This window comes from Myotis myotis, unplaced genomic scaffold, assembly GCF_014108235.1.
Source record: "Myotis myotis isolate mMyoMyo1 unplaced genomic scaffold, mMyoMyo1.p scaffold_m19_p_7, whole genome shotgun sequence".
NCBI classification, from domain to species: domain Eukaryota; kingdom Metazoa; phylum Chordata; class Mammalia; order Chiroptera; family Vespertilionidae; genus Myotis; species Myotis myotis.
The window spans coordinates 70,977,207-70,992,674 of record NW_023416379.1 but is presented as its reverse complement, the minus strand read 5'-3'; the positions used below and the strand labels follow the sequence as shown (position 1 = coordinate 70,992,674).

General features: G+C 39.7%; 1 protein-coding gene across 1 annotated transcript in view; it reads right to left on the bottom strand.

The window, feature by feature from the left end:
- The window catches only part of EYS (eyes shut homolog), a 1,264,258-nt gene that overhangs the window by 201,711 nt on the left and 1,047,079 nt on the right, over positions 1–15,468 (bottom strand). The window contains 2 exon segments of the mRNA XM_036318417.1: positions 5,194–5,208; positions 7,341–7,437. Coding sequence (XP_036174310.1) covers positions 5,194–5,208; positions 7,341–7,437 — 112 coding nt within the window.

Below are 15,468 nucleotides of genomic sequence, written 5' to 3'. Positions count from 1 at the left end.
TATTGGGGTACTACATACATTTCTGTTATGATATCTTGATTCAATGTTTGCTTTTGTTTTATATCCTCAAGTCTGTCTGAAGTTGAATTACTTTTGTGTTAATGAAATATAGGAAGGTAATTGCAAATGTATTTCTTTGTTAAGATTAACTATTATTGGCAAATATGTTCTCCCATGCAGTGGGCTTTCTTGTTGTTTTGTTGATGGTTTCTTTTGCTGTGAAAAAGCTTTTTATTTTGATGTAGTCCCATTTGTTTATTTTCTCCTTAGTTTTCATTGCCCTAGGAGCTGTATTGGTAAAAATATTGCTATGACATATGTCTGCTATTTTGCTGCCTATGGCTTCTTCTAAGATTTTTATGGTTTCTCGTCTTATGTTTAAGTCCTTTATCCATTTTGAGTTTATTTTTGTGTACGGTGTAAGTTGGAAGAGTTTAATCCATTTTGAGTTTATTTTTGTGTATGGTGTAAGTTGGAAGAGTTATAGGGAACTCATACAACTTAACAAAAGGACGATAAACAATCCAATCAAAAAATGGGCAAAGGACCTAAATAAATACTTTTTGAAAGAAGACATACAGAAGTCCAAGAGACACATGAAAACATGCTCAAAGTCACTAATCATCTGAAAGATGCAAATCAAACCGACAATGAGGTACCATCTCATACCTGTCAGAATGGCTATCATCAACAAATCAACAAACAATTGCTGGTGAAAATGCAGAGAAAAAGGGAACCCTCATGCACTGCTGATGGGAATGCAGATGGGTGCAGCCACTGTGGAAAACAGTATGGAATTTCTTCAAAAAATTAAAAATGGAACTTCAATTTGACCCAGTAATCCCACTTCTAGAAATATATCCCAAGAAACTAGAAACACCAATCAGAAAGGATATATGCACCCCTATGTTTATAGCGGCACAATTCACCATAGCTAAGATTTGGAAACAGCCTAAGTGTCCATCAGATTAGAAAACTGTGGTATATTTACATAATGGAATACTATGCTGCTATAAAAAAGAAGGAACTCTTACCATTTGCAACAGCATGGATGGATTTGCAGAGCATTATGCTAAGCGAAATCAGCCAGTCAATGAAAGAAAAATACCACATGATCTCACTCATTTGTCGAATATAACGAACCACATTAACTGATGAACAAAAACAGATACAGAGACAAAGAAGCATCAAACAGACTGTCAAACTTCAGCAGGAAGGCAGGGGATGGTTGGGGGAGGGGATAAGAGATCAACCAAATGACTTGTATGCTTGCATATAAACATAACCAATGGACACAGACACTAGGGCAGGGTTGGGCAACCTTTTTGTGAGTGCGTGCCAAAACCAGCTAAATCTCTGACTCAAAATTCTTCTGCGTGCCAACCCTAATTTTTTGAGAACATGTTACGCCTACTTGATATCTCTTAAGGTATACATATGTGAAGAACCTTGAAGAAATAATAAAATTCATTCGAGCGACAAAAACAGTATATGATGATGAAAAATACATTTATGTTTTAATGTATACATGTACACTGATAGTCCGACAGAAAACTTTATGACTCCGTTTGATATTATCAGTGGAACTTTTGCTGCTGCACCACTGATGACAGAGATTTTACATCAGGTTTATATTTCGTGACCTTCAGAGATAGGCTCGAGCTACTACTTTCATCCCTCAGGCTACTCCTATTACAAGACTTAACAAAATTCATCACTGAGAACAAAGATTCACAATTGTAAATGGAAGATTATAAGAGAGGGTTTCGCGTGCCATGTTTGGCACGAATGCCAGGGGTTGTCCACCCCTGCACTAGGGGGTGAGGGCATGTGCGGGAGTGGGGGAGGGGAGATTGGGGGGAGGTCAATAGGGGAAAAAGGAGACATATGTCCTACTATTTATAATACTTTAAACATTAAAAAAAGACTAATTATGATAGTGTACTTGTCTTTTTACAAGAATATAATGACAAAATTGACACAAACTGGCTTTAATTTAGTGTTATTGCAGATTTTTGTGTTTAATAGCATCTGAATTATATGCAGACAGATTCAAAACTACACACATGGAAGCTTGGAATAAAGATAGATAAGAGGTGTTGAGTAAATGTTTGTGAAAAGGATTTATTTAACTAACTTTTCACATGTGATTTACATCTTAAATTCTTTAAGACTGTTTAGAGACATTAAATGAAAGGGAATTAAAAGGCAGAAGCAGTATTTATCCAAACCACTCATCCCTTTGCTGTTAGTTTCTCTCCTCCCCCCAATAACATGATAATCTGTGCATTTGTGGTCTCTTTTATATTAATTTATAGGCCTTTTAAAAGCTGGGTCTCCACCCCTCATTATCGTGGGGTTCTCATCATCTATAGCAACACCTTGCAAATAGGAGGTTTTTATTGATTTTTTTTTTTTTTTTTTTTTTTTTATAGAGAGGAAGGAAGAGGGATAGAGAGTCAGAAACATCGATGAGAGAGAAACATCGATCAGCTGCCTCCTGCACACTCCCCACCAGGGACGTGCCCGCAACTGAGGTACATGCCCTTGACCGGAATCGAACCTGGGACCCTTGAGTCCGCAGGCCAACGCTCTATCCACTGAGCCAAACCGGTTAAGCCAAATAGGAGGTTTGATACAAGTTTGTATATATGACCTGATTCATGAAACTCAATCCTGCTTTTCTTCAGTCTCCTACTTGGCTTTTCGGTCTCTTCTCCTTCTTTATTTGGCTTTAGAACCTTGCTAGTTTCTCAGATTCAGCATAAAGGGAGGTCCTCACTGAATACCACCTAAGAAGGAGTATTAATATGGCTTTAATATGAATACATCTTCACATGTTAAACAGCATAAAGTATAGGCAGTGTTTATATGGAAGTTCTTTTCTTTTTTTAAAAAATATATTTTATTGATTTTTTACAGAGAGGAAGGGAGAGGGATAGAGAGTTAGAAACATTGATGAGAGAAACTCATCAAGCAGCTGCCTCCTGCACACACCCTACTGGGTATGTGCCCGCAAGCAGGGTATGTGCCCGCAAGCAAGGTACATGCCCTTGACCGGAATTGAACTTGGTACCCTTGAGTCTGCAGGCCGACACTGTATCCACTGAGCCAAACCGGTTAGGGCAATGGAAGTTCTTGAGTTACATATGAGATTAATATCAAGAGGCTCACACAAAGAGTTATTTTTTAATTTGATAAATATCAGTTTCATCTTCACTGGTCCCATACTTCACAGATAAACCTGTGATTCTTAAGGCTTTCTAGGCTAGAGAACATCTTCAAAATAACATCTTCTCATTTTGTTGAAGGAAGAACTGAACTTTAGTAAAAAATAAATTGAATTGCTACCCTGTGAGCACATGGATACAGGGAAGTGGAAATAGAAAAAAAGGATGTGAGCTTAGTCTCGTCTATAAGGAAGTTAAATGTTATCTGGGGAAATAAATCACAAAGAAATTAAATAGTCAGAAAAGAGCAGCTTTCCAGTCAGTAAGATGGAAGGATAGGAAGTTCCAGACAGTCATTCCTTTCCTCATGGAGACATTGGTTCAACAATACACAGACAGAGTGTCCATATGAGAAATGTGTAGACTCAGTAGAGAGGCACTTGCATCTTAGGGGACTGTGAAACTAGCTGCATTGAGGCCAGCTGTATTGGGAACATATATGGCACTCACTTGCTATAGCCCTCCTCTAGGCTCAGTGGAGCATGATTGAGAGAAAATTTCCAGTTTCTAGCTTCTCTTTGGGGGAAATAGAAAACTGAGACATATGCCCTATGTGTAGAATTTTTAGGGTGCTGCCTAAGGGACTGGTTGCTGACAGGTAAGTGGCCAGATTGGGGCCACTGAGAACAAAGATTAAGGTTTGACCAGTAGGTATTCCCTCAGCATAACCCCTCCTCCACCTCTGTGGGAGAGAGTAGGTGAAAGCCCCCAACTCCTGACTTCTTCCTGGGGATAGAAAGAGTTGAAACTTGCATCCAAAAATTATACTTTTCTGAGAGACTGGTTTCTATTTTGCCTGACTGGAAGCTCTGATGAGACCCAGCATAGTCTAGAAACTTGGGGGCTGCTGAGAACAAAGAAAACTGGGCTACTTACAGCAGCTCCAGAGAAACGGCAGTACTGCAGACGGAGAGCAGAGGGAATAAAAGATCACAAGCACCCCAAAAAGACTGGCAAATTTGTATAGTAAAGAATTCACACACACACAAGTCTAGAGAAGACACATCCATTAAAAGGTTTGAGAGGGTCCCAGAGTCTCTAGCTGTGCTATTTGGTGTAGGTCCGTTCCTATGCAAAGCCATTCTATAAACACTGGGAGATGGTTGTTTTTCCAAAAGTGTGGATCCCATCACAAAGTGACAAGGCACAAGAAGAAACAAGAAAACATAGCCCAATCAAAGGAACAAAATAAATTTCCAGAAACCAATCTCAAAAAAATAGAGTTATATGAATGACCAGACAAAGAATTCAAAATAACTGTCACAAAGCTGCTAAGTTGGTTCAAGAAATTGAATCATGAAGAAAATAAGAATATCAACAAAGAAAAACTATAATAAAAAATCAAACAGAAATTTTGGAGCTGAATATACAAAGCTCAATTGAAAATTTCACAAGAGTTATCCAATCCCAGAAGGGCCCACGGGGTGGGGCAATGAGGGGTTGGGGGTTGTAGGGGGTGCCCACACCAGGCCAGGTGAGCTCAGAAACAAAGAAAAAAGAAAGAAAGAAAGGTAGATAGATAGATAGATAGAGAGAACAGAAAAAGGAAAGGAAAAATTCACAAGAGGAATTCAACAGAAGAATTCATAAAGCAGAAGAAAGAAGCAGCAAACTTAAAGATAGGTTATTTTAAAGTATCTGGTTAAAAGAGCAAAAGGGAAAAAAGAGATTAAAAAGGAGTAAAGAGAGTTGGAGGGCTTTATGGGACATCATCAAATAGATTAATATATACATTATTGGATTCCCAGAAGAAGAAGAGAGAGAAATGGGCAGAAGGCTTATTTGATGAGATAACTTTCCAAATCTGGGGGATAAAATGGACATTCAGATTCAAGAAGCTCAAAGAACTAAAATAAGAATGAGCACAATGAGGCTTCACTGAGATACATTAAAATCCTACATAATAAAAGGCTAATGTGCAAATTGTCCCCTCGGGAGTTTGACTGACTGAGAGTTCAACCACTTGCTTTGATGTGTGCTGACCACCAGGGGGCAGTGAGGAACGAAGGAAGGCCCAGGCTGGCAGCTGGCAGCCGGCATTCGGAAGGCTCAATGGGCCCTGATCACCAGCCAGACCTGGGGACCCTACCCATGCACAAATTTCATGTACTGGGCCTCTAGTCTATTTAAAAATCTCCACTATATTAAAATGAGCAGAGGCAGGGTCAGAACCTGTTTTTAATAGTTTGTGTTAAAATTCATGACCTGTAAAATGAAGTGATTTCAGCTCACAAAATCCTCAGTGCTTATATATCCTTATTCTACAAATTTCCACCATTCTTTTATTATAATAAAAGAGGAAGAGGGAGTAACACAAAGGTATACTCAAAACAAACTCCAGGAGTCCATTACATAGCATAACTCCAGGACGGGGACTAGTCTGTGAGACTTCAGGACAGACAGCCTCCACAAGACTAAAATGAGCTCGGGGTGAACCCCTCCAGAAGGCAGCAGTGATTCACTTAGATTTCAGAGCATGTGAGTTAGGATGAACACAGAGAGGCAGGATATTGTAAAAAAGACCAACACTTTAGAGAGCCTAAGTGCATTGTTGCTTTACCATCTTGAAACAATCCCAATTCTTTTCAATTTAATCATAAATTCTATTCCCATGTGTTGGTCTCTGTGTGCGTATGCATATTATGACTTGGGGCACTCTGATCAGCATTTCATTCCGTCAACCTAAAGGGTGAGGAGACTGATTTGTCACAAAGACTACAGACATAAGACATGTTTATCATATTCAACAACGGAAGGATATTTATCGAGCATTTGTTGAATTCGATGTATTGAAGATGTGATCCACTGAAGACTATGTTAGTAGTATATTGTATGCTATTTATAAGAAAATATGAAGCTCTTATTATAAAAGTGGATGACTATAAGGAATTAAGAAACATAAAAATCACACTGACTACTTTTTACATTAGATATAAAAAAAAAACTAGTAGTGTTTCATATATTTTCCACGATTTGAATATTCCATGTCTTAAATCTAAATATTTGGCCATCCTGGGCTCTAGCATGACATCTTAAAACATGAAAACCAATTTTATTCCTACTTAACAATCTGTCCAATTGTTTTGAATCAGGTGCAGCAGCAAATGAAGGATGGTAGAGTGAATTATAAAGGGACAAAAAAGGGTTGAGAATCAGAAAACCTGGGGTCAAGTCTCTGTCTTTCTCACTATGATATTTTGGACACCTGATACTCAGTTTCTGCAGGTTTATGTAAGGGATTATTACTACTACGTTGGAGGATTCTTGTGAGGATGAGATGTGATAATATATGTGGCCATAATTTGGAAAATGTAATGTGCTTATGCAAATGTTAGATGTTCTTATGTGCTTCTTTTAAATGCCTGCATATACACAATAGAGACTATGTAGAAAAAATGGAAATGAAATGAAATTTCCAATTCATTAGGGCACCACACACTGCAAGCATTAATGTGTGCCAAAATTAGCACTGTGGAGCTCTAATTATACAGATGAACTCTCCATGATGATCAAATGAAGCAGGGATTCTTTATCTTAAATGTATTGCTATAAAGTCATAGTAAGAAGCGTGGAATCAACCACATCATTAAAATTAAAAGAATTCAGCAAATTGCCTGGTCTCTGGAGGGACAGACATCTTCTCTTATTTCCATTTAGCTTCATTCAATATTTCTAAGAAAAATATCCTGGCCAACATAAATCTGAACAACTGAGAATGGACTTTTTTTTTTTTTTTTTTTTTTTAACAGCACAGTACAAGCATTACCATGTCCTACAAAAATGTAAGTTTTTAAGCACTGTTTCGTATCTGGCTAATCTTTCCAGATTCCTGAGTTTTTTCTTAGGTCAAGCATAGTATATGCCAAGTTTGAGAAGAAAGTCAATTTCATGCTAAATTTAATAAAACTTTTACAGTGACAGGCAACATCAATATATTTAATTATACCTAAAGTATCAAAGATGAATATTCTGGTGTTTTGTTGAGAGCTTTTACAAGGAATAAAAAATATGATTAACACAATACTTTAAAAATAAGTACTTATTTGAAACATTGAGGGTGCATTTATTAATATTTGAAACTGGATATATGCATGCCTACCTGAGAAGCACTGATAGTTCCATTTATTTCTTCTGTATTGTAGGTTTTCCATTTGTAGTCATTTCAATCATACAAGCAACCCCAGGGCTACCAGCAGGCACTGTGAAGCTAGAAATGAAAACAGAAGAGGCCATTGATGTATGTGTTATTGGCGAGAACAGGATAACTTCACACATGGATGGTAAGTACTTCCTCAGTGAGAGAGGTACTTTCTGGATCACAATAATCCTGAAATATGGCTCAACCATGTGTGAACCTTTTAGGATAGATAAAAGATATATTTCTTTTCTAACACTGCATTTTATTCTCCTTCCCTCCTCCTGTCTTTAAATCAGGACTTGAAATGCTTTCAGAAAGTCAGATTCCCACAATACAAAGAGGACTTTATGTGCTTACGCAAGTATTGATAAATTTTGTGTTAAATGTGGTCAACATATGGTCTCACTCATGTAGGAGATTGTTGGACAAGTAACATCAATGTTAAATGATGCTAAACTCCCTAGGTGGAAATTTCCCCTCCCTGGCCTATAGGGGGAATAGAAATGGAATCAGAAATGAAAGGCTGCATACCCCTGAGCAGTGAGATTACACTGTGATACAGTTATCAGAGAGCATGCTGCTAATGTACTGTCTGGTACTGCTTTTCAGAGATAAAGAAAAGCATAAGGTTAAGGGAATTTGTAAAATGAATGGCAGAAATGGTCAATACATAATTGAAAATTTATCAGAATTCTAGAGTGATGCAATCAGAAAAGGTACACATATTAAAGTACTTAGAATATTTTTAAAATAGAGTTTTAAAAGACATTAAATTGATATTACCCTGTCGCTCGACATATGTAATAATAGTAACTTGCACTGTGATAAAGCCTACTTCATAGAGATAGTAGGAAATATATTTACTAATACTAACAGTGACACTCTGCAGACTGAATAAGTGAATGATTTTAATGCTCAATATTGCTTATTTTTATTTTTTAAATTCTGGACAGTGAACATACCCAGTTAAAAAACCCCCACATATTTTTATTGATTTCAGAGAGAGAAAGGAGAGGGAGAGAGAGAAACATCAGTGATGACAGAGAATCATTGATTGGCTGCCTCCTGCACACCCCACACCGGGGATTGAGCCCACAACCTAGGCATGTGTCCTGACTGGGAATCAAACCATGACCTCGTGGGTCAAATATGGATGTTCAACCATTTAGCCACACCAGCCTGGCTATTTTGAGTTTTAACCCGCTCTCCTAATTTATTCAGGACTGAGAGGATTTCTAGAACATGGGACTTTTTGTGCAAAAACCAGGGAAGTTCTAGGCAAACAGGATCAGTTGGTAATTCTACTTTTCAAATAAAAAGTCAGTTTTATGAAACACTCACTAGTTCAATCATTTACCAATATTTTTCTTAAAAGTAATTGTGGAGACTAAGTGGAATGGGAAAACAAAGTGGAACGTTCTTTTCCTCCTCCCCACTCCAAAGAGACAACTGCCTGAGATTCCCGCTTCTCTCTTATCTAGAAATACAAATCTGATCTGGTCCTGGCAATACGTCATCCCACAACTTTTTTGACCTCCACTCTAGTTTATCAAGCTCATTTCTAATGTTGATAAGATCACTGTGGAAAATTCTAGTAATAACTTCTCGGGTGTCCCATTTGTGTGCACTGCATATGGTAAGGATCTATGAAGCACAGCGGCCATTATAGTTGAGATGGGCAGGTAAACCTGTGTAATGCTTTATGCTGGAGATGGAATAGCTCTGAGGTAATGCCCATGTCCTTGTTCAGAAATAAGATCTCTTTGTTCCATTTAGAGCCCATTAATTCTAACCCTGAACTGCAGTTCTACAAAAGGAAGTCCTATTTGCTTTCTGTTACTGCCTGCCATTCCCCTCCATCGTTTCCATCAAATGGTTGTTTCTATTGTCTGCTTAGTCTACGTACTATTTTAGAAATTGACATTCTAATTCCACCAGAAGATTTTTCCAGATTCTTATCACATTCATTTTTATGTCTCATATTTGCTTATAGACCAAAGTATGTCGTAAGAAACAAAAAATGCTCAAAAAACAAATTAGACATTATGCCACATAAATCATTCGAGGAAAAATCCAAGTGCATATCCCGCATGTCTCCCAAGTATTGCTGAGGCCAGTTGAATCTAATGATTTAAAGACTCAAGAATCATATTTTGAGATAATCCATTGACTGGCTGAGTGATCTTAGGTAAACCACTTAACCTTTCTTCCCTGAAGTGTGATTATCCACAGAGGGAGATAATCATTCTTAGCTCATAAATGGTTAGTGAGAATCACATTATTTAATGTACATAAATCATTCAGTGCTAATATTAAAATCCAGAGTTAAAGCAATTATTTGCTGACTAGACAGGGATCTCTAAAGAGATTTTTATTAAAATAAATTGCACAGTCAAGTTGAAGTGTTCATCTACTTCTGCTAACACTGCTTGTAATGGAATTCAAAATGAAATACTTGGGTTGCATTATTTAAAAAATCAAAATGTGATGAAACAGACCTATTTTTCAGTGTCCTTAACATTCTGGTTGGCAGACCCATTCAGATTTGGAAGAGATAATTTGTTTAATTTTTTTAGAAGGTCCTGCTCAAACTGGAAGTTTAGGTATCCAAAACCAAGGGAAGCATTGCAAAAATGTAAACAATCGCCCTAAGCGGTTTGACTCAGTGGATAGAGTGTCGGCCTGGCCTGCGGACTGAAGGGTCCCAGGTTCGATTCCAGTCAAGGGCATGTACCTTGGTTGCGGGCACATCCCCAGTGGGGGGTGTGCAGGAGGCAGCTGATCGATGTTTCTCTCTCATCGATGTTTCTAACTCTCTATCCCTCTCCGTAAAAAATCAAATATATGTATATATATATATATATATATATATATATATATATATCTACACTAAAAAAAGAGAAACATGGTAATTGGTGTATGACCGCTACCCTTTTCATTGGCTAATCAGTGAGATATGCAAATTAACTGTCAGCCAAGATGGCGGCTGGCAGCCAGGCAGCTTGAAACTAACATGAGGCTTGGTTGCCTCAGTGACAGAGGAAACCAACGTTCCCCGCCTGCCGCTGCAGGCCTCTGAGCCTGCAGTTTAAGAAACATTGTAACAAATACTGCTGGACTTCAGCCAGCAGATTCGCAACATTGTAAGCAAAGGCCAGAAACCTACTTTCAGTAGCGGAGGCCTAAGAGCTGGAGCCAAGCCTCAAAGCTAAAGCTGGCCCAGAATAAAAAAAAAAAAAAAGAAAAAAAGGAGCAGTTGGGAGCTTCAGTCACCCCCAGCCTGAAAACAGCCCTCAGCCCCTCACCCAGACTGGCCAGGCACCCCAGTGGGGACCCCCACCCTGAAGGATGTGTGACCAGCTGCAAACAGCCATCATCCCCTCACCCAGGCTGGCCAGGCACCCCAGTGGGGACCCCCACCCTGATCCAGGACACCCTTCAGGGCAAACCAGCTGGCCCCATCCATGCACCAGGACTCTACCCTATATAGTAAAAGGGTAATATGCCTCCCAGCACTGGGATCAGCGGAGCCGCGAGGCCTCCCGACACTGGGATCAGCGTGACAGGGGGCAGCGCCCAAACCCCTGATCGCCCTGCAGCTCTGTGTGTGACAGGGGGCGGGGCCACAACCTCCCTATCTACCCTGCTCTGTTCGTGACAGGGGAAGGCGCCCCAACCCCCTGATCAGCCCTGCTCTGTGCCTGATAGGGGGGAGCTCCCCAACCTCCCCCCCCCCCACGGGCTCTGCTCTGTGTGTGACAGGGTAGAGCCATAACCTCCCCATCGGCCCTGCCCTGAGTGTGAGAGTGGCGGCGCCCCAACCCCCTAATCGGCTCTGCTCTGTGGGTGATAGAGGGTGGCGCCCCAACCCCCTGATTGGCTCTGCTCTGTGCATGACAGGGTACAGAGCCCCAACCCCCCTGATGGGCCCTGCTCTGTGAGTGACAGGGGGCAGTGCCCCAGCCCCCTGATTGGCCCTGCTCTGTGTGTGACCGAGGGTGGCGCCGCAACCTCCCCATTGACCCTGCCTTGAGTGTGACAGGGGATGGTGCCCCAACCCCCCAATCGGCCCTACCCTGATCGTGACTGAGGGTGGCATCACAACCTCCCAATCTCCTTGCTCTGTGCATGACAGGGGGCGGCGCCCCAACTCCCCAATCAGCCCTGCTCTGAGCCTGACCAGGGGCTGCACCTAGGGATCGGGCCTGCCCTCTGCCACCCGGGAGCAGGCCTAAGCCAGCAGGTCGTTATCTCCTGAGGGGTCCCAGACTGCGAGAGGGCACAGGCAGGGCTGAGGGACCCCCCCCTCCCCCCCGAGTGCACAAATTTTTGTGCACTGGGCCTCTAGTATATATATATATATATCTCAATAATGGAGGGTGGGTTGGTGAATTAAATCAAGTACTTTTATATAATTGAATTATACCCAGCTTTTAAATAGAGACTAAAGAATACTAATTAATGGAATGAAAACATATTTGTATAAATATGGAAAGAGGTAAATACAATCTGGATGATACAGCATTTTTATAAAAGTATGCATAAGCAATTATACCGGAACTACTCTCACTAACATGAACGGTGGATCTCTTTACACGTGGAATGAGAATGGTTTTTAATTTGCCTCTTTTATTTATTTGCATTTTCTAAATTTTGACATTGAACATGTTTCCATTTGACCTCCTAAAACAAAAATTTAGTTTTAATAAAAAGCAAATCAAGGATTAAATAATTCAGTAACATTTTTCTGTGTCTCTGACTTTCATGTTTTCCTTCCAGGCACATCTATCTGTCCATCTTTTTCCTGAGTATGTATTTCACAGTTCTTGTAATGAGAATTTGTGGATAGTAAACATAGTCATATCACATTTCACATCACCCTTGCATAATAGTTTAACTGTGTATAAAATTTGACATTTTTTTTTAGAACTTAAAGCATAATACACCATTATTTTGTGCAATTTGTTGCTGATATGAAGTCATTATCAGTTCCATTTAATGGCTATTCTTTTAATTTTTCTTTTCACAGCTTTAAGATCATTTTTTTTTCCAGTGATAATGAGTCTAGGTGTGGATCAATCATTATTTATTCTTCTTTAATACTCTGAGTGCACGTTTGATCTCAGGAATTACATATTTCTTTAATTTTGGCAAGTTCTCACTTGAATTACCTGAAATACTGCTTTCTGACATTCTCTGAAATTTCTTCTTTTAGATTTTTTTCTAGAATTCATATGAGTTATTTTTAGGAATCTTGTTAGGTTGTTCTCTAAATTTCTTAATCTTGCTTTCATTTAAAAAAATACTCTCTTCATTTCTCTGTATTATTCCTAGGCACCATTCCCCCTCCCCCCACCCAAGAGTCTCCAGGACCATTTATTTTATCTATTTAGTTTTAAATTTCAATGAATATATTCTTTTACCCCCAATATTCTGAATACTTCCCATATTTTTGGTATTAATTTGCTTTTGTAATTTCTCCTTTAAGATAAATGCTATTTTTTCATTTATGTTTTCTAGCATCCTAAGAATACTTATTTTAGTTTTTGTCAGATTTTTTCCATAAAAATGATTTTAGTGGAGGGTTCATTTTTTCATTTGCTGATTTGCTTGCTTCCTTTCTCAGTCTTGCATGTGTTCTGATATTCTGCTGTGCAGGCTCATTTTGAGTGGGAAGTATTTTTGTTTTTCCCTGTTCTTCCTCACTCACATGGCCCTAATTCTGTGATCTGCTGCTGCACTCAACTCTGCCTGCATGATGAGAACTGCACCTGCTCCTCTGGCCAAACTGACCAGCACTTAAACTAGAATCTTGGGCAATGGGTTTGGTAGTTCTGTCCATCCTTGATGTTATTAAAGGTATGCACAGGTCCATCCACAGAGCTAAAAGGATTGCTCGGTGCATTTCTGCTCCCGACACTGTGTCTGTGTTCTGTTTTCTTCCTGTGCTGGCAGCTTGCTAAAAGTCAGAATCCCAGATGACAGTGTGTGAGAGGGAGAGGGAGAGGGAGAGGGAGAGGGAGAGGGAGAGGGAGAGGGAGAGGGAGAGGGAGAGGGAGAGGGAGAGGGAGAGGGAGAGGGAGAGGGAGAGGGAGAGGGAGAGGGAGAGGGAGAGGGAGAGGGAGAGGGAGAGATCTCACACATATTCCTGAGTCAGTAGTTTTAGTTCCTTTGCCCTATAGAAGTGAGCTTCCACCGGACCTATACCATGCCAGGCCTGCAGTATTACCCTTTGCTGCTCTGCATTTTTGTCTTTTTCTTTTTCAGGAAGATATTTTCTTGTATATCTTCAGTTATCTATTTTTTTTTTTAAATTTTGTCCATCGTTGTTATGCGTTTGACACTAAGAAGGAGCACCAAACTGAAGTTGCAGTCATCTTGCCTAGAATTCCCACATTGTTTTCTTTCACAATAAGAAAAGACAAGAATAAAGATCAAACTAAGTCCTTGTCTCTGAAGGGCTGTGTAAATAGAAAGTTATCTTTAATTTGTGAGAGGCAGAATGAAGAAAAACTAAACAATCCATTTGGAGGTGCCTTTATGATTTTGCAAGCTTCAAATTGGGAAGGACTAATTTATTTGGCTTTTTATGTCTCAGGTTTGTTTTGTGCTAAAGGCATTTCAATGCATCTGTCTCACACTTTTCCAAAAGCATGTAAGTAAAGTGACTTGCTTGCCTTCTAGAGAGAAATAGGGAGTATGGATTTTTTTCTTCTTCTCTAAGGTACCTATGTTTGATTTGTTCAATCTGGGAGTTTTATGAGTCACTGGCATTAAACCATAATGAAATTAAATTCTTTAAAGGACTATTATAGTGTTGTGCTGAAGGCTCACAAAAGATAGCTCATGCATAATTGCAGTAGCTATAGAGTTTTGAAAGCATGACATAACAGTAACAAACTGAACAGCACCAACTGCTTCTAGGGAATGTTGCAAAATTGATGACAATACCGAATGCTTTCACAGGTGCAAAATATATATGTTCTTTGTCTTGTCATTAGGTTTGGCTATTGTCCAGCATTAATGTCAGCTTGTCTATTTAAAATTTTGGACATGAATGAACTTTGCTAGTAAGTTTCTTTATTTACCTGAACTAGACTTTGAAAAATGAATGTAAAGTCTTAGCCGGGTAGCTCAGTTGGTTGTATCGTCAAACAGATACAACAAGGTTTGGGTTTGATTCCTGGTCAGGGCACATACAGTGAATCTACTAATGAATGCATAAATAAAGGGAACAACAAATCTCTCTCAAATCAAATCAATAAAAACAACAACAACGAATGCGAAACAAGTTCTCTGTTTGGATCACATGCTGTACAGATGATGCAGTATAGATGATTCAGTTAAATGAATCCCCAAATGAACTATTCTGACCCAAAATAACCAGTCTTAATGTTCACCGCATTAAGTTTTGCTCAGAAGATAGCATACACATTAAGCTCCAGCTTGGAACTTTCATTAAAAGAATCCTCTCAGGCCAGACTTAGGACTGAGAGGGGTTAACTTCAATTATTAGCAGTGGCGCTCTTCATACTCAGCCCCAAGTTTTGTTGAGCTGTGAGAGCACAGCACAGGATACCTGAGGCGGGAGCTCCCAGCAGATGGCAGTAGAAGCACATGGCAGAGATGAAGGGACAGAAGGCACCTGGTCCCCACAAAGATCGAATCTAATTGGTAGTGTGATTGTTTTAGCTCCCTGTTTGCAACAGGGAAACACGGGAAAATATATGAAAATGATTCTACATCAGGCACTATGGATGAAACTGTCCAGGGACATGCAGCGTTCCTTCCCAGTTCATGTTCCTAATGCGACTGTCATGGCTGTGTGAGCAAATGTAAGAAGATGCAGTTTCAGAGTATGATGTAATGGTTTTATACAGCCCTATCAACCCAGCCATGTTTCCTGAGGTTGTCAGTGCGACTCAGCACAATTTATATGTGAAGACAGTGGAGAAAAAGATCAGGCACCAAAGCCAGAGTGGTAGGCCCTTTGCCAAATTAAAACAACAAGGACACACTTGAAACCATCGCTTTTTGTTCAGAGCACCAAGGAGCTGGTCAGGCTGGCCACACAAAGAGACTGTGCAAGGACCCTCTGTG